Source organism: Salmo trutta, chromosome 13, assembly GCF_901001165.1.
Source record: "Salmo trutta chromosome 13, fSalTru1.1, whole genome shotgun sequence".
Taxonomy (NCBI): Eukaryota; Metazoa; Chordata; class Actinopteri; order Salmoniformes; family Salmonidae; genus Salmo; species Salmo trutta.
This window is the reverse complement of record NC_042969.1, coordinates 68418611-68441647: the sequence shown is the minus strand read 5'-3', so window position 1 is coordinate 68441647 and position 23037 is coordinate 68418611. Positions and strand designations below refer to the sequence as shown.

General features: G+C 43.0%; 1 protein-coding gene across 1 annotated transcript in view; it reads left to right on the top strand.

Annotated features, from left to right (window-relative positions):
- The window catches only part of pcp4b (Purkinje cell protein 4b), a 54678-nt gene that overhangs the window by 9468 nt on the left and 22173 nt on the right, over nt 1-23037 (top strand). The window contains exon 2 of the mRNA XM_029773344.1: nt 18190-18241. Within this exon, the coding sequence (XP_029629204.1) occupies nt 18190-18241 (52 nt within the window). The remainder of the gene's footprint in view (nt 1-18189; nt 18242-23037) is intronic.

Sequence of the window (23037 nt, the reverse complement as noted above, 5' to 3'; positions counted from 1 at the left end):
GTGCCGAAAATCTACCCCCTGGCAGAATCCCCCCCCCCCCCCCTTCACTTGAACGCACACACACTCAATTCTTCATTGCTGCGACATGCTTGCTAGTTGAGATTTCTGCTCTTCACTTGTCTGTTAAGCTACCAAAATGATTATGAAGTGTGCCAGGCCTTGCAGTCCCAAAATAGAAGGGGGGGGGGAGAATTTCGGCAGGCAAGAAAATGGCCTTGCCGCAATCCCCACCCCCTTCTAATTTCCTTAATTTTGTAAGTATTTGATTTGATTGGATTTGAACTAGGAGTCAAATACTTTCTGTGGTACACATCAGAGTCAAAAACTTTCTATAGATTTAACTTCACATCAGGATAGGCAACCAAAATGAATAATGAATGTATGTGTGTTATATTAAACATAGAGGAGGGAGTAAAATGTAGGCAAGCAATAAACATTTCAGAACAACTACTAGTTGAATAAGACATGGGAGAGATGAATTTTGGCAAAGAGATTTATTTATAGACTAATACACTTAAAACAAAATGACAAACCGAAAACTGCAGACATTACTAGTGCCTCCTCCGCGATCAAACCGCCATAACAAATCAAATGAAACGCAGCCTAACGTGATCATTGACAGCTGCCTTTGCTTACTGGACCCTGGCAATCTGTGTGAAATGTTAACAAGTTAGCGAACTAACTAGAGTACTGTCTGTCAACTAATGTTTTCCCTCTACAGTATGTGGTTCATTTTCAGAATGAGAGAATTAGGTGAAAATGAGGCGTTGCTTGTTTAACAAGTGGATTCAGGGATCAAGTGTAGCTGGAGCTGGGCCAGGCTTAAGCTGGATCCCACTATAGAGGTGAAAGGAACACCACACACTTTCCCTCTTTCTCACTTTTTCAAAACAGTGGATATAAAGGGGTATGTCAGGTGTCCTCTCTGCCTGAAAGAGATCAATTATGCCAACAAAGGGTATCATGCTCTGCTGGCATGTTGTAGAATCGATGTCCAAAGGCAGAAAGTGTACACTGTAATAATGTGCAGTGTAGCACAAATATATTGTTTTTGTTGTGTTGAACTTGACAGTAACACGAGTAAGGGGGGATTATAACATTTTTTACTCGGTGAACAATATTTATGCACACATGTAGCCTTGTGCACTTGATCGACATCTACTATAGTGGCCACTATAATAGAGCAAAAATAGAATGCCTATTTATTTCATTCTATTTCTACTTTAAGATATATTTAGATGTGTGTGTGGTCACAAGTGTTCTATTATAAAGGCTGTCATGGCTAATTGCAATATTTGTATACTGTTTTTTTCTCAAGTCGTGAGTGTCATTTGCAGTAAAGTCTAGGCAACAAATAACATTGGTTTGCTTTCTATACATTTTTTTAGCTGTGAGTTAGGTTCACATTAACCAGTTTTTATTTTACACACAGAGACTGATCATGTAGATCATATTATTTGTTGTTTAATTAGTTAAAACCAGCATTGCCCAATAGCAGGGATTTTTTGCATGTTTTAGTGCAAAAAAAAAAGTCACCCTTTTGGGCCCTCAGCAGTTTGCAAACCTGTGATATGGGCAGCGACCATGTAACGCTTTAACAACATACAGAAGTGTGCTGGTTATCAAGGGGCAAAATATATACTTTTTTTTAAAAATTGAGAGACGAGCTTAAAGTTTTCTGACCATAATTTTCACTTGTCTGACCGCTTGCATGATGACGAGTTTCTCACACAACTGGCCTATCTGGGTGATGTTTTGTCTCGCCTGAATGATCTGAATCTAGGATTACAGGGACTCTCCGCAACTATATTCAATGTGTGGGACAAAATTGAGGCTATGATTAAGAAGTTGGAGCTCTTCTCTGCTGCATTAAAAAGGACATCACACAGGTCTTTCACTCATTGTCAGATTTATTTTTTGTACAAATGAACTCAAGCTTACGGACAATGTCAAATGTGAAATAGCGAAGCACCTGCGTGAGTTGGGTACGCAATTATTCGGGTACTTTCCCGAAACGGATGACACAAACAACTGGATTCGTTATCCCTTTCATGACCTTCCTCCAGTCCACTTACCGATATCTGAACAAGAGAGCCTCATCGAAATTGCATCAAGCGGTTCTGTGAAAATTGAATTTAATCAGAAGCCACTGCCAGATTTCTGGATAGGGCTGTGCTCAGAGTAACTTGCGTTGGCAAATCGTGCTGTTAAGACACTGATGCCCTTTGCAACCACGTACCTATGTGAGAGTGGATTCTCAGCCCTCACTAGCATGAAAACTAAATACAGGCCCAGACTGTGTGTGGAAAATGATTTAAGACTGAGACTCTCTCCAATACAACCCAACATTGCCGAGATATGTGCATCCTTTCAAGCACACCCTTCTCATTAACCTGTGGTGAGTTTTCAATGAACAAATAAGGTTTTATATGTAAGATGGTTAAATAAAGAGCAAAATTATTGATTATTATTATTTGTGCCCTGGTCCTATAAGAGCTCTTTGTCACTTCCCACGAGCCGGGTTGTGACAAAAACTCACACTCATTCTTGTTTAATAAATGTATCGTATAGTGTGTGTGTGTGTGTGTGTGTGTGTGTGTGTGTGTGTGCCAGTCTTACAATGATGGCAAAAAAACATTTGAGAGTGCGCTGACCATGGTGCTGGAGGGGGTACGTGGCTGGAGGTTGAATGTTTGAAGTGGTGCGGGACTATAAAAAGTTTGGGAACCACTGACCTAGACCTTTATTAACAGGCTAAGAAGATCCAACTGGCTATTTGCTCCAATTAGAAGATCATACATCACTTGTGTCTGTGTTCAACACTTACCAACATACTGAGCTTTGAGAGGTTATGTATTTTCAGGAAAATAAATAGTCCTTTTAATGTGAGTGGAATTTGTTTGATTACTATCGTGCTGCAAATAAATGTTTGCAGCCCTGCACACAGTTTTATAATAGGCCTCTGCACTGCATCTGGCAGAGGCAATGCCTATTGGTAAATTAAATCAATAAAACAAATTGACGTCTTTATTTATTAAGCCTGTTGCTTAGGAGAAATGCATTGGAGGTCAACAACACCATCGGATGATGGGTGAGACTCAGTCAGCAAGTGGAACATAACAAGTATGTAAATGTGTCTTTCATTGTAATGGGATTTCTATGGGGGTAAATGGTTAGCAGAACACTGAATGGGAATCGCTCACATTAGCATCCATGTGGGGGGACTTTGATACTCTTTTTATTGTAAATGCATGAATCAGGAAACAATGGGTGTGGCTGTTATTACAATGTTATGGTGTTCCAGTCTGGTGTTTTATGCGAGTGCTTTACAGTATGTGTGACATGAATTACTGTGAAACCTAAATCATGGTAGATGTGAGGACTAACAGGTTTGAAAGGTTTTGACAACAATGGATTGCTTGACTAGTGTGCATCCATCTGACAATATGAAACACTGCAGAATGAAAACAGCTATCATGGAATTCCACAAAGTCATTTCTTCTCACCACATGCGTGTGAATCATATAGCCGTTTCAGCTGTGTCAGCAACACTGCATTGCCCTCCCTGTGTATGCTGGTCTCTCACCACACAAGATGAGTGGGTGGGTGGCGATGGGGGGGCTGAACTAGCAGAGCGACAGTTCTTGCCATACACAACATCTTTTTCCTCCCAGAATTCATTACAGCAGTACACTCCACGGATTTGTGGCAGAAAACATCACATCGAGGATTGCAAGGGTCTCCGGACCAATGTAATGGAGACAAACAACATCCGGGAACATCATAATGTACAGTTCTGTAGAAGCTCTGGCCGGCATTTAAAATGTGAAGAATCATTTTAAAATAATCTTCTGTTTGGGTGTGATTGGGAATAGTACATTATGAGTATACATATGTTCCTGTTAATTGGATGTGCATATACTGGTATCAAGAATTGTATTTTCATTCTTTGTTAAAACATCAAGCCCAGATCAAGATGTTCTCTTTGCTTCACATGCCGTGCAGGATTTTTTATCAGATCTTCCAAACAACAGTATAGGTTGCAAGGCAGAAACAAAACTTGGCTAGCATCCTTTGCAATTCTGTAGTTCTCATTGCAATAACAATGCAAGTGAATTTAATGTAACCCACTTTTTCAATTTTCCCAAAGTATGTTCAAGAGATTTGAAAATGTCCCAGTACCGCTTTGGTATTTTCAGGGAAAGGGGTTGAAGCTAGCCTAATAGTTCTTATGGGAAGCATGTCATTTTAAGTTTTGTTAATTCTCTTGTATCCATTTTACGGACGTTACTCAACACTGAATTCACAATGATGAATGATGTGCCTGAGAGGATTTGTGCATTTTAAATGGAGTTGCATATTGTAAAGTAAAGCTGTTTGCTTTTTATCGATGGGGAGTAATCTCCATTCAAACGGGCCAACTTAATCTGACAGCAGAGAGGTGGAACTTCATTGGGTTTTTTGTGTCTCCGTGGCGTAAAAAGCATCTACTGAGTTATTTTAAAACTCAAGTGTAAAGTCAGAGAGATAATCTTAAATATTATTCATTCTATTCTGATTGCGAGTTGACAACCAGCTTAATTTAAAGACACTGGTAAATGGTGTAACGGATGGTGTGGTAAATTATCTGAGCTCGACTGGTAATGACTCTGACGAGGGAGCACAGCTTGAGCTCCAGACCGACCTTCCCCTCAGAAGATTTAGTTCCTTCCCTAAATCTACTGGCAATTTGCCACCAATATCAGGGTAGCACAGAAATTAGGTATAGAGCTGGAAAATGCAGCACAGACGAGGGTTAATGTTGGTGTCTACTACAGCTGTGGAATCGGTGATGCAATTGCGCTGTTTTTCTTGAGGGTCATTGGCCTCTCATCTCCCTTAAAACTACCGGTAGGCAAGGTTACCGAGGTGAAACAGAAAGTTGCATGAGACGTCTCCAAACGGTCTCTTGTACAGTCTCAGCCGGCCTGGTTGGGTGGCTAGAGTTAGTATTATTGATGGCATTTTCAACTCCCATTACTGGCTAAATGGAGCAACACTGGTGTGCTCATTTCTAAACTCATTAAAGTGGAAGAGAAATCTCCTGCCAGGACTGAAATGATCTGGATGAGTTAGTGATAGACGAAGATTGAGTAAAGACACAGGCTACGATGTGGTTGGAGATTTGAGGCATTTCCTGTGGTGTTGTTCCAGGGGACTGCCTGACAGGCGGCCATAAATAATCTCTTCTGCTCAACATCTGTCATTCAATCTCTCAACTCTTAATTAATTTGGGAGTTACCTGTCTCTTGGATGCGTACAGAAGAGATCCCTGTTGTGATTTTGATCGCATCAGACTTGTTAAAGTTCTCTAACTTTGAACTCCCAAGATTAGTATTTTTTAAAATATTTTTTATTTCACCTTTATTTAACCAGGTAGGCCAGTTGAGAACAAGTTCTCATTTACAACTTCGACCTGGCCAAGATAAAGCAAAGCAGTGCGACAAAAACAACAACACAGAGTTACACATGGGATATACAAACGTACAGTCAATAAGACAATAGAAAAATCTGTATGCAGTGTGTGCAAATGAAGTAAGGAGGTAAGGCAATAAGTAGGCCATAGTGGCGAAGTAATTACAATTTAGCAATTAACACTGGAGTGATAGATGTGCAGATGAGGATGTGCAAGTGGAAATACTGGTGTGCAAAAGAGCAGAAAAACAAAAACAAATATGGGGATGAGATAGGTAGTTGGTTGGATGGGCTATTTACAGATGGGCTATGTACAGCTGCAGCAATGGTAAGCTGCTCTGACAGCTGATGCTTAAAGTTAGTGAGGGAGATATAAGTCTCTAACTTCAGTGATTTTTGCAATTCGTTCTAGTCATTGGCAGCAGAGAACTGGAAGGAAAGGCGGCCAAATAGGTGTTGGGTTTGGGGATGGCCAGTCAAATATACCTGCTGGAGCGCGTGCTACGGGTGGGTGTTGCATTGGTGACCAGTGAGCTGAGATAAGGCGGAGCTTTACCTAGCAAAGACTTAGATGACCTGGAGCCAGTAGGTTTGGCGATGAATATGTAGCGAGGACCAGACAACGAGAGCATACAGGTCGCAGTGGTGGGTAGTATATGGGGCTTTGGTGACAAAACATATGGCACTGTGATAGACTGCATCCAATTTGCTGCGTAGAGTGTTGGAGGCTATTTTGTAAATGACATCGCCGAAGTCAAGGATTGGTAGGATAGTCAGTTTTACGAGGGTATGTTTGGCAGCATGAGTGAAGGATGCTTTGTTGCGAAATAAAAAGCAGATTTCTAGATTTCATTTTGGATTGGGGATGCTTAATATGGGTCTAGAATGAGAGTTTGCAGTCTAGCCAGACACCTAGGTATTTATAGTTGTCCACATATTCTAAGTCAGAACCGTCCAGAGTAGTGATGCTAGTCGGGTGGGCGGGTGCGGACAGCGATTGGTTGAAGAGCATGCATTTCGTTTTACTAGAATTTAAGAGCAGTTGGAGGCCACGGAAGTAGTGTTGTATGGCATTGAAGCTTGTTTGGAGGTTTGTTATCACAGTGTCCAAAGAAGGGCCAGATATATATAGAATGGTGTCATCTGCGTAGAGGTGGATCAAAGAATCACCCGCAGCAAGAGCGACATCATTGATATATACAGAGAAAAGAGTCGGCCGAGGATTGAACCCTGTGGCAAAAGAAGCTAGCCTTTGCTTTCCTAACTGACTGTGTATATTGGTTCCTGACTTCCCTGAAAAGTTGCATATCGCGGGGAGCGTAATGCTCACCATATGGAGACAAGTGAATTCTTCCAAGAAGTAGAATAACTCACTCCACTGTTTGGATTAACAGAAGTGAAATTAGAGTCTCAGAAGTGATGATGTGGTTTGCGTCAGGGAAATCCAAGGACCTTAGATCCTTAGAACAGCTTTGTCACTTGTCTTCGGCAAGGTCCAATCTAACCTTTCTTGCAATCCCGCTCTGACTATGGCATTTCTCAAAGTGACTATGTCAGAATCCCACCTCAGATTAATAGACCATCTGAGCCAGGAGCCTGATAATGTCCTCTCTGGATGTTACAGAAATGATAAAGACTTTTGAGGCATTATTTTGTAGGTGGCCACATAGTCCTATGAGACAATGGTACTGTAAGGGTTGGAGTGAATACTAATACAAGCTGTATACCTTGGGAACACTACAGATTTATCATTAATCAAAGGAAGTGATGGGAGTGAGACATTTTCTAGTTTTCTCAGTACAGCTCAACACAATTTAATGTTTGACAAACTGTCACTTCCCCATGTGCATTATAAAGCCCCTCAGTAATTGTGATCTGTCAGAACGCTATACATACAAAGTAGATTGTCAAACATCAAAAAGTCATTACCTGTCTAGATTTATAACCAGTCATTGTATGGAAAGTTGATGATTTGGTTTTGTTATAGTGGCCCAAACAACCTTTATGGTTTACAAGGTTTCCCCTCATGGCTTGTTTCAAGAGCCCTGCTGAACTCAACTTATTCCACGGTAGTTGCCACTCTGAGTTTGTACAGTAGGCGTCAATGGAAATTGAATTGAGCTCTCTACCCATCCAGCTCAGGATGTGGAGTTGACTGTCTCTCTCGGGGTGACCCACGGCTAGACTCACAGGAGGTAAGTGAACTGGCATTGTGGTGCCAGGACAACAACTTCTCCCTCAACATCAGCAAAACAAGGGAGTTGATTGTTGATTTCAGGAAGCAGAGGAGGGAACATGCCCCAATCCACATCAACGGGACTGCAGTAGAAAGAGTCAGCAGTTTTAAGTTCCTCGGTATCCACATCACCGAGGACTTGATATGGACCAACACCACCACTCTTGTCGAAAGGGTGCAACAGCGCTTCTACTTTCTTATGCATAAATAATAGTCCACAGACACTGATAGTCCGGCTTCCCATTATGACATAGCTACGCGGCTCTGAGACCACCATCTGCGTGGAACGCAACTCCCCACAATTCCCAACCAACTTGTCTCCTGTACACGTTGTCTGTTCATTTGAATGTGTTGACAGTTGGAGAAATTGCATGAGCTGCGCTGAGAATTTGAAAAGTATGAATGCCAAAGGTTCAATATTCCAGAACACTGCTGTGCATACACGTACACGTTTGGTACTCTGATAGAACCTTAAGGCGGCTGAAGAAATTCGGCATCCCACCCAGGGTCCTCTCCAAATACTACCACTGAACCATCGAGAGCGTCCTGACCGGTTGCTTCTTGGCCTGGTAAGGGAATTGCTCCGTCCACGCCTGCAAGGCCCAGTACATCAATTGCACCCACCCATTCAGGACATCTACTTGAAACGGTGCCTGAGGAAGGCCCGCATCATCATCAAGGACCCCACACACCCCAGCCATGACCTGTTCACTCCCTTACCGTCGGGCAGACGGTATCTGAGCATGAGCCTGATACCAACAGTCTCAGAGACAATTTTTATCTACAAGCCATCAGACTGAACAAGAGGGAGAGGAAGCGATCGAGCCTTGTGTTTCTTCTTCTTGAATTGTCTGTGGCCTAGTTCTGAATCTCCTCTTTAAATTCTTAATGGACATTGAGTGCTGCATGGAACTCTTTCAGACCACTCAAGCTGCCAAAAGCCTTAAAATAGCACTACAAACGGCTGTGTGGGATTATTTATTTATTTGAGTAATTCCACCCTTGCCACTAGATTTGCTGTGCATTTGGACAGAAGAGGGTCAATTTTCTGCCCACCCACTGAGGTTTTGAATTTGCTAGCATTATACAGTAGGTATTATTAGTATAACCACAATAGTATGACAAATAGTTATCTTGTTCCCAGACACGACAAATAGTAACAACAACAAAACAACATCTTTCAAGGATCGCAAGAGTTTGAGAAGGATGTAAACATTTGCTGGAATGTAACCATTTTGCTGTAGATTCATGAGATCATCTTCTTCCTCTAGCATTCTCAGTTCAGGGAGAGGGGTATCTTCTCCCCTGGGGACACTATGTGGGATGCTTCTGGTCCAACCATCTTCAAGGGGCAGCACATGTTGGAGGACAAATTCATAATTTCACATAATTAGGGGCCTAAATTTAACACCTTGCTCTTTTTGGCTAATTTGCAAGCTATTCTCCTGCTGCGTGGCCCACAAAGACAGGCAGAGCGCTATCTGGGTCGTCCGGTTACGGTGAGGGATGAGGGAAGAGTCACATGAGTTTGGTGGCGATGACGTGTGACAGAATGTCTGTCGGTCCGACTCTAAATGAGTGCTTCTCTGGGACTGAAAGCGACTCAAAGTGGTGGGTGTTAGCTGATCCAGTAACATTGGCCAAAACATCCATAAAATATCCATCTCTTCATAATGCCAACTGTGTTTATGCATCAGGAATTACAGATTAGCAAACTAATAGGGGTCTGGCAGGGAAAAAAGGCTATTGATTTTCACATCCAGTAAGCCCAGGAGGCTTCCAGATCATCTGTGTTGTCATACTGTAGCGGTAAGCATGGGGATGGACTGTGGGAATGTCCTCATTGTCTCGATCTGAACAGCATCTATAAAGGACAGGATAGTTTACCAGGAACAGTTTTCATTGAAGAAGTCGAACCAAGCATTGCAGGCGTAGTAGTAGGTTTTGAAAATAGTAATCTGACCCTGAGTCACCTGAGTGGCACCTCCAAAGTGACACCATCTTTTTTTGCCAGGACTTCAACGCACCATGTAGCTCCTGAAGTAAATCAGCTGGCTAATGGCACCCTCAACTGCACTGTGATCAGGGGGAATCCCTCACCTATTTCTCAGACCAGTGGTTACTTACTCTCTGTAGCACTGCAGTGCTATGCTCCCTCACGTGATCTGAAGCTGCACGCACGCAACATACTGTATACAGTCGTCATCGTCCAGGGGGAAACCAATCCCTCTGAGACTGGAGACACTCGCTATTGAAATAAACGTACAAAAAAGTAATCTCACCAATTTCAAGGCTCATTAAGCTGTGTAACAAACGCAAGTTTGAAGAAGAGCGTTAACCTGTTTTTTCTCTCCCTGCACATGGTAATTGGCGTGAATCAAAGCATTCTTACTGTAGCAGTAGTGTGTAAGAAGGAAAACAAATGCTTTTCTGAAGGGACAGCTACCTTTGTATGGCTTTCCTGACCATGTACGGGTGACAAGTACTCACCAATTATGTTTCTTTAGAAATTGTGCATCACAATTCACAAACATATGAAATCAGTATGAAATAGTAAAGGTATGACGTCTGAGTGTGCGTATGTGTGTTTGTGTTTTTCCCTTATGAGGGGTCAGCTCTGTGGGTGAGTAATACACAGAATTTCTGCACAAACATTCTGCAACCCCCTTCAGTTTAAAGTAGGAAGGGACATTTTTTTAAACTGTTATATGCAAGTCTATGCGCTTTGTTTGAAAGTTTGTGCATCCCTTGTGGAGATAGCTCCCGAAGCCAGCCAAAGAGGTTGTCTGTGTGTACAGATGCCGTATCTTAATTTCATCATCCTTTTGTTGCAGGAATTTTCATGCACAGCAGGAAATGCACATTTGTAGTGTATTCAAGGTTTTAAAGACTCCAAAAGTTTGTAATTTCCACTTTAATTTCAGACATGATTTTCCCGAACAAAAAATGTATCAACCCCTACAAAAATGTCCATTAATTTTAATCCACATAGCAATTGACTTTTCCTGTTGCTGCAGGATTATTTTCTTGCTGTGTGAAACTGGCTCAAATTTAGATATGGCATGTGTATATGTGTGGGTGGATGTAAGAGAGAGAAGTGGGGGGGTTACTCTTGACGTGGTGGACTGACAGAACAGTTCACTTCAGAATGCGGCAGGAGTCTTTACTGCCATGAAATAGAAGAACCCAGGGAACACAGCTGAGCAGCGCGCCACCCGGGATGCCGGCAGACTGTGCCTTGGCTGAGCCTTCGCCAATCAATGTCAAACAGCTGATATTTATGACACCCAAATCTGCCACTCTCCCTTCAACTTAAGCGAGATGTTGTCTTACTGTCCCGCTCTACCTCTCCCCAAAGGGTACCTAATTAGAAGAAAACCTCCAGCCTGCCCTGTTGATATTAGGAGATATGATACAGCCTTCCATTCACCACCTCCCAAGAGGCCTCTCTAGCATGAAATGAATGAACACTGATTACATTTGGTGGTAATCATTTGTTCAGCTCAAGCCCCAGTAAGAGCAGAGAGTTCTACCTCTCTGGTTACATGCAAGAATACAAAATAGAGAACCAAAAACCATTGTGAAGACCTATTACTGCCATGATGATGTTCCACCCCATGCCTGAAAGGCATGATGACAGCATGGTTTATGTAACAGCCTCTCTCACAAAGAGAGATGAACAAATCAGGAACCTCCCCATGTGAAGCCCTCTCGTTTCACAGCCAACACAGGGAGTAGCATACTATGATGATTGCTGAAATTTTAGGTAGGAGGATAAGGTGTCTGGAGGATTAAACTGGCTTTCCACAGCTACATTTTGTATGTCTTTTTAGAAACTGTAGCCAGACCTATCTCTAAACCAGCATGCCGGCATTCTCATAACTGTCCACTTCTGGCAGTAGTCTCAACTTCCCAACCTCTGTGTTGGTCAGGTGAGGCTACTGTCCAGCGGATGTTAGCCAGGTGGAGAGGCATAGTGGAGGTGGGACTGAGGCAAGAGTATAATTAATGGTGATGAAGGAGTGTAACCAGTAATGAGTCTAGACACCATTCCTCACCGGCTATTATGGACCCAGTCAGAGCCATCCTCCTCTTCCACTACACCACCAGGTAACAGCAGAGTGACAGAATGAATAGGTTCTATGAGATTCCCAGACCTAGTCCAGCTGAGAAAAGGTAGAGGACCTTTTAGAATCTGCAACACGTACGCTACTGCAGAGGAGATGTCGACTAAGTAGGAAGCTCTCAGCAGAAAGGAGGTTGAAATCATGTAAAAAGATTCTCTGTGTAAAGCTCTATTCTGACTGCCCTTCCGAAGACCACAGCCCAGTCGGAGGAAACATAGTTACATTTTTCTGATCATGTGTGCATTAATTCCTGCACCTGCCTTTTGCCTGTCAAGGGAATTGTTTATTACTGTGTGTGTGCGTTTACTTCCTTGAAGTAATTGACAGCCCAGAGGTGTGAATGCTGCCGCAGCCACCATGGAATTTGCAGTGAGTGTGCACGTTCATTTGTGTATGTCTATGTGTTTGTGTATGGATGTGTGTCTGTGTGCAGACACGTGTAAGGGCCTAATGTTCGTGTGAGTATGTAACTCTAAATGCCTAATGAAAGGCCCACTGTGTATCCCTCTCTTCCCTGTCATTGCAATGTAATTAGTGTCTCTTTGCACTTGATGGGTTTCTACCCATCTCGCTCTCCCCCATATCTCTAATTGCAGTATAGCTTTGTGTGTGTGTGTGTGTGTGTGACATCATACGGAGGATATCCCTGCCTCTGTGCATGTGTGTATGTGTATTAGTGTGTGTGTGTGTGTGCATACTTTTGTAAATCTGCAGACTGAGGATAGCCCTTTCCCCATCAGTAATCACACTCACCGAGCCGCTGTTATTGCAATTGGCTCAGCCTCAACCCTAATGGTATTTCCTCTCCCCTGTCTTTCAGTGCATTAGTCTCTCATCACCTCTGGAGTGATCTGAAGCCCTGTGCTATGTTGTCCGAGGAAGCATAACTCCATTATTTATCCCTATGTTTAAAGGAGGTGCGCTGTGCTCCTCCACAGTCTTGGTTAAGAAACCACAATGGCTACAATGTTGCTGAAATGTCATACAAACCACAGGGTCTTTGTGAATGAGTTGCCTTTAGGTTAACCATCTTTGAATGCCTTCACAGCTCATGCATAGATTACCCCAAAGTTCTTGCAATGATTCTGCAATGTTGCTGCAACCTCACTGCTCCAATAACACAGATAATCTGTTGTGGTTGAGCTGAAGGGCTGCCTCTTGCCTCCAGCTTCCTGCCTCCAGCTTCAGTGCCTTTTGATCTGTTTTTTTTTTTTTTTTGGGGGGGGGGGGGGGGCGCCTTTGCAGTGCTCTCTTCTCCTAGTCAGAGTGCTGCTTATTCTAGCGATGGGAGCCACGTTAGCGTAGCCCAGGCATACAGACAGGGCAGGCAGGCAGGCATCAGTTCATTTCATGGGCATTACAGGGCCCTGATGCAGAGACACGGCTCTTCCCTTTGAACTGGGATTAGCAGCCATCGAGAACAAAACAGCCTCCCTATCTACTGGGGATTGTTTGGAGCTGCAGGGAGGAAGGCAGGAGGGAGCCTCTCAACTCTGACTTCATAAGAAACATCAGCCTATCCGTCTATTATGATAACTGTTTTTAGACAGGAGTTGCAGCTCCTCGTATTGTGTCAAGGTAATGAGAGATTGTGTCCCGGGTGAGAGCTGGGAAGTGTTTTTACAGGTAAACAACAACAGTGATTTCACATTTGCATATTTCACAGCTAGTAGAATAATAAGGTCTTATAAAATCCAAAATTGCATAAGAGACTTTTCTTGAATTAGACTGCTTCCCCATAAGGCTGGGTTGTTAGGCTTGTAAGGACGTTTCAATCCCCCCATTCCCCCTTCCCCTTCTTCCCACCCACCAACCCACCCCCTCCACTCCAACTCCCCCCTCCCCTCAGCATCAAAGCACTGTGCACACTGTTGGAAATTGATTGAAAGCATTCCATTACTGATGCAGGAAGAGATGTGCAGAAGGAGAACATGTAGCACTGTGCCTCTTCACCTCCTCGGATATTAAAGCATGCAAGCCTCTCTGACGTGACCAAATGGAGAAGCTGTGGGCAAAAGGGAATGGGTTATAGGGGTGGAAGTACTGGTGAGAATAGCGCTATGGGGGAATCCCATAGAGTCCAGAATTCAAGATAGCGACATAAACCATTTCCTCCTGTGTTTGTGTTGCAGTGTAAACTCCCCATCCAATAGCATTTCCTCTGATTTGTTGGAATTGGAAAGAAAAATCCTCATGAAATGTTTCATGGATACGCACATGGATGTTTCATGGATACACACATGGATGTTTCATGGATACACACATGGATGTTTCATGGATACACACATGGATGTTTCATGGATACGCACATGGATGTTTCATGGATACACACATGGATGTTTTATGGATACGCACATGGATGTTTCATGGATACACACATGGATGTTTCATGGATACGCACATGGATGTTTCATGGATACACACATGGATGTTTCATGGATACACACATGGATGTTTCATGGATACACACATGGATGTTTCATGGATACGCACATGGATGTTTCATGGATACGCACATGGATGTTTCATGGATACGCACATGGATGTTTCATGGATACGCACATGGATGTTTCATGGGACACAAAGAATCATAAAATATATATATTGATCCATCCAGATTTGACTGGTTTTTGCAGTACCAAGCTTTAAAATATGCCCAGTACAAATATCAGTCAGTGGCTAACTTAAGACCCTGCCATTATGGCTCAGATTCTGGATCATCAGTTGAAAATCCTGCAGAGAGAGGAGGAAAGCATAGATGCTGCAGTCCCACCCAATTGAGCACATCTTCTCCTTGCCAATGTTTGTCTGTGCTAGTCTTGGAACTGCAGGAGGTATCGATCCCCCTCTCCTTCCCCCTCTACTTATGTTCATGAGGAGAAATTCCCTTCATCAGACAGCCCTGATTAGCCGTAGGGAAACATGAGCTGACAACCTCTTTGTCTCCCCTCCATCCGGCCAGCTGGCTGGGAACTGGGATATATGGCGATGAGGAAGGTGACTTTGCAAGATCTGAAATACCTTTATGACGCCATTGGGTAGCTAATGCATGAGATAAACCATTTTAAATAGATAATGTTGTAGTAATGCAAGGACTCAGATAATACACGATAGGCCTAGCCATTTTAATATTTCAGGTGGAATAATTCAATTGTGGTCGACCATGAGCAGTGGCTCATTGGGCAGGTAGTCCTACGTTCATTTTGTTTAGTTGTTGTAGTCCTTATGAAAGTTATATAGAGATAATGATGTACATATTGAATGAACGGTGTGGTAATGTTTGCGGCAGTGACTGAGTATTGAAATTTGGTTCCTTCGTGCTCCTCTCCATAGAATGCCTCTAGCTATTATTTGTTGTGGCTCTAAAGATAAATGAAGACACCAACACAGTCCTGAGCACAGGCGCAGGGACATCAATTACAGGAGAGATGCTTAGTGTTGAATTAGCATGGTTAGATATGGTGGAGTAGGAAACGACAAGATCATCTGATGTAATCACCTTTTTATTGTTGCATTTAACATCCTTCATTGTGGTATATGAGCCTTGGTATTACAGCATGATCTTTTTCAGTGGACTATACCGTAAACATATATATACTGCTCAAAAAAATAAAGGGAACACTTAAACAACACATCCTAGATCTGAATGAAAGAAATAATCCGATTTAAATACTTTTTTTCTTTACATAGTTGAATGTGCTGACAACAAAATCACACAAAAATAATCAATGGAAATCCAATTTATCAACCCATGGAGGTCTGGATTTGGAGTCGCACTCAAAATTAAAGTGGAAAACCACACTACAGGCTGATCCAACTTTGATGTAATGTCATTAAAACAAGTCAAAATGAGGCTCAGTAGTGTGTGTGGCCTCCACGTGCCTGTATGACCTCCCTACAATGCCTGGGCATGCTCCTGATGAGGTGGCGGATGGTCTCCTGAGGGATCTCCTCCCAGACCTGGACTAAAGCATCCGCCAACTCCTGGACAGTCTGTGGTGCAACGTGGCGTTGGTGGATGGAGCGAGACATGATGTCCCAGATGTGCTCAATTGGATTCAGGTCTGGGGAACGGGCGGGCCAGTCCATAGCATCAATGCCTTCCTCTTGCAGGAACTGCTGACACACTCCAGCCACATGAGGTCTAGCATTGTCTTGCATTAGGAGGAACCCAGGGCCAACCGCACCAGCATATGGTCTCACAAGGGGTCTGAGGATCTCATCTCGGTACCTAATGGCAGTCAGGCTACCTCTGGCGAGCACATGGAGGGCTGTGCGGCCCCCCAAAGAAATGCCACCCCACACCAGTGTGAACCTGCTTTCATCTGTGAAGAGCACAGGGCGCCAGTGGCGAATTTGCCAATCTTGGTGTTCTCTGGCAAATGCCAAACCTCCTGCACGGTGTTGGGCTGTAAGCACAACCCCCACCTGTGGACGTCGGGCCCTCATACCACCCTCATGGAGTCTGTTTCTGACCGTTTGAGCAGACACATGCACATTTGTGGCCTGCTGGAGGTCATTTTGCAGGGCTCTGGCAGTGCTTCTCCTGCTCCTCCTTGCACAAAGGCGGAGGTAGCGGTCCTGCTGCTGGGTTGTTGCCCTCCTACGGCCTCCTCCACGTCTCCTGATGTACTGGCCTGTCTCCTGGTAGTGCCTCCATGCTCTGGACACTACGCTGACAGACACAGCAAACCTTCTTGCCACAGCTCGCATTGATGTGCCATCCTGGATGAGCTGCACTACCTGAGCCACTGTGTGGGTTGTAGACTCCGTCTCATGCTACCACTCGAGTGAAAGCACCGCCAGCATTCAAAAGTGACCAAAACATCAGCCAGGAAGCATAGGAACTGAGAAGTGGTCTGTGGTCCCCACCTGCAGAACCACTCCTTTATTGGGGGTGTCTTGCTAATTGCCTATAATTTCCACCTGTTGTCTATTCCATTTGCACAACAGCATGTGAAATTTATTGTCAATCAGTGTTGCTTCCTAAGTGGACAGTTGGATTTCACAGAAGTGTGATTGACTTGGAGTTACATTGTGTTGTTTAAGTGTTCCCTTTATTTTTTTGAGCAGTGTATATTTACAGTCCGTTGATGCTTAACCTTTCATTACAATAAATGAAGAAAATGCCCCAAACTGTGTAATCGTCCCTTAGTCAGACCGAATGCTAAACTGGGTTAGATAGATGCATAGCTACTGTAGTATGTTGCTATCTTGAGATACACCCATCATTCACACGTTGGAAAACATCTTGTGACATCATTCATAGAAACGTTTGCCACTTTCCATTACACTATTTATTTACATTGAAATGATTTGAAACGTCTCACCAGAACATGCCTGCTGCTGTTAACAACCCTAATGCCTTACAGTTTGTAAGAGTCTCCTCCTTTGTCATTCCCTGTGATATCCCTTCTCTCACTTGCACCGCTGCCGCATATTAAAAGGATGAGTATAATATGATTCTAAGAATAGCCTCCTTAATCTCTCCATTGTGAAAGCGAGTGTCACTCCTGTACTCCTCTCTAATGTAATATCTGCTTTTACCGTGCCTGGGTCTTTTAGTGTACAGATGTAGGATCTTACTTTGATCAACCTGAGCCCTTGCAATGCAGATGAAGGATCTTCATTTGATCACCCAGAACTTCTGCAATGCAGGAAATTTAAAACGTGTAGTGCATTTGAGGTTTAGAAAAAGTCTTCTTAAGTTTGTCATTTCCACAGAAATTTGACTTGATTTTCCCTTGTGAAAAAATGTCCATTTAGTTATAATACACATAATAATTTAGATTTCCTGTTGCTGCAGGATTACTTTTCCTACTGTAGCAAATGGGCTCAACTTAAGATCCTACATATGTAGCGCTATCTGGACAGTACCTGCACTCAGAAGCTCAAACAGCATATTGTGTCTGAACCCGGTTCACCTCGTAGTGGAGCCTCGCTACCCAGAACGCTCTCGCTACCCAAATCAGAGCAGATGAAGATACCTTTTACACACCGCTTCTGTATTTCCCCAGAGCATGGAGCTGATTTGCAAGTTAATGTGACGAAAGGTAGAGCTTTTGGAATGTAAAGTGATTAAAATCAGCAGCATCCATCAGAATGTAGGCAAGATAAGCTGTAATTTCACACTGTAGGTGACTCACTGTTATTTTGCATCAGATATGGAAAGACATTAATTATAGTGTACCCATGATATTTCAGAGGACTGTGATGGTAATGTCTGAAACCCAGAGGATCATGGGAATTTACACATTTCCTTATGGAGTCTAGAGGGGGTTTTCCTTGAATAACGCTTCTAAAAAATACTATTAATACAGATTGGAAGTCCTAAACCAAATTTTTTTTTTGTGTCCATTGTGTGTTTTACAGAGACAAGGATCTGGTACAGCGGGCGGAAACAGCAAAACATCTGGAGGACAAGGTAACCGAAACATAATTTTAAAGTACCAGTAATTATATAAAAGTCTTGCAATATGGAACGGAGGACTTACTACAGTTGAAGTCGGAAATTTACATACACCTTAGCCAAGTACATTTAAACTCAGTTTTTCACAATTCCTGACATTTAATCCTAGTAAAAATTCCCTGTCTTAGGTCAGTTAGGATCACCACTTTATTTTAAAAATGTGAAATGTCAGAATAATAGGAGAGAGAATGATTTATTTCAGCTTTTATTTCTTTCATCACATTCCCAGTGGGTCATAAGTTCACATACACTCAATTAGTATTTGGTAGCATTGCCTTTAAATTGTTTAACTTGGGTCAAACGTTTCGGGTAGCCTTCCACAAGCTTCCCACAATAAGTTGGGTGGATTTTGGCCCATTCCTCCTGACAGAGCTGGTGTAACTGAGTCAGGTTTGTAGGCCTCCTTGCTCGCACACGCTTTTTCAGTTCTGCCTACAAATTTTCTATAGGATTGAGGTCAGGGCTTTGTGATGGCCACTCCAATACCTTGACTTTGTTGTCCTTTTTAGCCATTTTGCCACAACTTTGGAAGTGTGCGTGGGGTCATTGTCCATTTGGAAGATCCATTTGCGACCAAGCTTTAACTTCATGACTGATGTCTTGAGATATTGCTTCAATATATCTACATAATTTTCCTACCTCGTGATGCCATCTATTTTGTGAAGTGCACCAGTCCCTCCTGCAGCAAAGAACCCCCACAACATGATTCTTCGGCTTGCAAGCCTCACCTTTTTTCCTCCAAACATAACGATGGTCATTATGGCTTAACAGTTCTATTTTTGTTTCATCAGACCAGAGGACATTTCTCCAAAAAGTACATTGTTTGTCCCCATGTTCAGTTGCAAACCATAATCTGGCTTTTTTATGGCGGTTTTGGAGCAGTGGCTTCTTCCTTTCTGAGCGGCCTTTCAGGTTATGTCGATATAGGACTCGTTTTAATGTGGATATAGATACTTTTGTACCTGTTTCCTCCAGCATCTTTACAAGGTCCTTTGCTGTTGTTCTGGGATTGATTTGCACTTTTCGCACCAAAGTACGTTCATCTCTAGGAGACAGAATGCGTCTCCTTCCTGAGCGGCATGACGGCTGCGTGGTCCCATGGTGTTTATACTTGCGTACTATTGTTTGTACAGATGATTATGGTACCTTCAGGCATTTGGAAATTGCCCCCAAGGATGAAACAGACTTGGCTGATTTCTTTGATTTTCCCATGATGTCAAGCAAAGAGTCAAGCAAAGAGGCACTGAGTTTGAAGGTAGGCCTTGAAATACATCCACAGGTACACCTCCAATTGACTCAAATGATGTCAATTAGCCTATCAGAAGCTTCTAAAGCCATGACATCATTTTCTGGAATTTTCCAAGCTGTTTAAAGGCACAGTCAACTTAGTGTATGTAAACTTCTAACCCACTGGAATTGTGATACAGTGAATTATAAGTGAAATAATCTGTCTATGAACAATTGTTGGAGAAATTACTTGTGTCATGCACAAAGTAGATGTCCCTTCCGACTTGCCAAAACTATAGTTTGTTAACAAGAAATTTGTGGAGTGGTTGAAAAACGAGTTTTAATGACCCCAACCTAAGTATATGTAAACTTCTGACTTCAACTGTATATGTCCTTGTAAGGCCTTTAACCTGTCAGTGTTATGTATTTTCTTTTTGTTATTACAAATTTGTCAACAACAGCATCTTATTGTAAGTTTTAATGTCAGGAGTCTTCTACTAGGGTTAGATATGCTCCATCTGGCCATCAGCATGGAGAACCAAAGTTACAGGAAGTCACATTGAGTTTCCTTACCAATAACTTACTGAGGCACCACACCACCAACAACACTAGCAGCAGAGCAAAAGTGCTGCTCGTTCAGTCACTCAATGTTTCCCCACGGGACTAAGTTCCCAATAAAACACTGCTGATCTGCGTTATGGCCACTAAATGAAGCCAGAGCCTGGTAAGCATTTTAAAACATGCACTTTTGTGCCCTTCTGCAAAAAAAGAGAACAGTTGGCCACAGGGTTGCAGCCAGAGCTGCATGCTGACGTGGACTGAGAGGGAGAGAGGTGGATAGAGCATAACTGACACGCTGGCCCAATGCACCTTAAACTAGCTTGAAAAGGCCCACTTTCTGCCGCTCTCTCTCTTCCTGGTGATGTCATGTAGTTGACGGTGATGAGGGCTGAAGGACGCACGTAGACAGGAACAGGAGCGCCCAAAGGGCTGTCCGTCAAACCCTGTTATGACCGTCACAGAGGGAGTTCAAAGTCCAATGTCAAAGCTGACTTGACATGTAGAAGATTCTCTTCAATGCCTTCAGAAAGTATTCATACCCCTTGACTAATTACACATTTTGTTGTTATAGCTTGAATTCAAAATTGATTAAATAAAACATATCCATCTCATCCATCTACACACAATACCCTATAATGACAAAGTGAAAACATTTTTTTAGAAATGTTTATTGAAAATTAAATATCTCATTAACATAAGTATTCACACCCCTGAGTTAATACTTTGTAGAAGACAGCTCCATTCCATTTCTTTTTTATCCTGAAAAACTCCCCAGTCCTTAACGATTACAAGCATACCCATAACATGATGCAGCCACCACTCTGCTTGAAAATATGGAGAATGCTACTCAGTAATGTGTTGTATTGGATTTAAAAAAAAAGTTTATTGCTTTGCCACATTTTTTGCAGTATTGCTTTAGTGCCTTGTTGCAAACAGGATGTATGTTTTGGAATATTTTATTTTGTACAGTCATTTAGGTTAGTGTTGTGGAGTAACTACTGAGCAAAAATATAAACGCAACATGCAACAATTTCAACGATTTTACTCAGTTACAGTTTCTATAAGTAGAGGTCGACCGATTATGATTTTTCAACGCCGATACCAATTATTGGAAGACCAAATATATATATAAGACCATGTATATATGTATATGTATATATATATATACAAGATGGCGTAGCAGTTCAGACGTCCTGTCGTGTCTCGTGTATATATATATTTACATATTTTTTTCTTCACTTATCTTTTTACATTTTTTTTTTATTCAAATACTCAACCTCAAAGCACTCTCCTGCAACCCGCCTCACCAATTAAAAAAAAAAAAAGAAAGTATTATTTACCTCATCTGAATTCCACAACAGAAGCTAGCCAGAGGTTAGCCATTTTCACTGGCTAACGTTGAAGTTCAGCTAGCCACGGTTAGCCATCCTCAGCTGTCCATTAGCTCGAAAAGCTATCGGCAGTTTTTGTACAGCGCGACTCAGACCAGAGCATATCGGACCTATTCTCTCTCCTTTCCCCGATTTCTACCGCAGGCTCTGGACATTTACACCTGGATCTTGCAGCTAACTAGCTGCTACCTGAGTGACTATTGGCAACGTCGGTCACGGAATTAACACACATTATTACGGAGCTTGCCAGCTAGCCAGCTGAAGAGTTCCGTCAGCCACTTGTGGGCTATTCCTGAGCTAGCCAGCTGAAGTGTCTCCTGGGCTACTACTCACCTATCCTGACCCGTTTTACTGCCGATGCGGAGCCCCATCGGGTCTTCACGACTGGACCACCGACGTTATCTGCCCGAGGGAGTTGTCCAACTGGCCCCTCCGTCGCGGCGTAACCTGATCGCCCATCTGCGGCCGGCTAATCGTTAGCTGTCTTTTCGGCTGCGATCTGAATAGGTCTATCGGACACTTTTCTTGGGCCACTATAACTAACTATTTTGCCAACTTGGACAGGTCCCCCCTTCCACACGGAACCCCACTAACCCACAGACGGAAACGCACGAGGTGGCTAAAAACAGACCTCCCTCCCATCTTCCACCAGCTTGCTACCTATGGCCCGGCTAGCTGTCTGAATCTCACTGGACCCTCTGATCACTCGGCTAAGCATGCCTCTCCTTAATGTCAATATGCCTTGTCCATTGCTGTTCTGGTTAGTGTTTTTTGGCTTATTTCACTGTAGAGCCTCTAGCCCTGCTCATTATACCTTATCCAACCTCTCAGTTCCTCCACCCACACATGCTATGACATCTTCTGGTTTCAATGATGTTTCTAGAGACAATATCTCTCTCATAATCACTAAATGCCTAGGTTTACCTCCTCTGTACTCACATCCCACCATACCTTTGTCTGTACATTATACCTTGAAGCTATTTTATCGCCCCCAGAAACCTGCTCCTTTTTCTCTCTATTCTGGACGTCACAGACGACCAATTCTTATAGCTTTTAGCCGTACCCTCATACTTATTCTTCTCTGCTCCTCTGGGGATGTAGAGGTGAATCCAGGCCCTGCAGTACCTGGTTCCACTCCTACTCCCCAGGCGCTCTCTTTTGATGACTTCTGTAACCGTAATAGCCTTGGTTTCATGCATGTTAACATTAGAAGCCTCCTCCCTAAGTTTGTTTTATTCACTGCTTTAGCACACTCTGCCAACCCGGATGTCCTCGCTGTGTCTGAATCTTGGCTTAGGAAGTCCACCAAAAACTGTGAAATCTTCATCCCTAACTACAACGTTTTCAGACAAGATAGAACGACCAAAGGGGGCGGTGTTGCAATCTACTGCAGAGATAGCCTGCAGAGTTCTGTCCTGCTATCCAGGTCTGTACCCAAACAATTTGAACTTCTACTTTTAAAAATCCACCTCTCCAAAAACAAGTCTCTCACCGTTGCCGCCTGCTATAGACCCCCCTCGGCCCCTAGCTGTGCTCTGGACACCATATGTGAACTGATTGCCCCCCATCTAT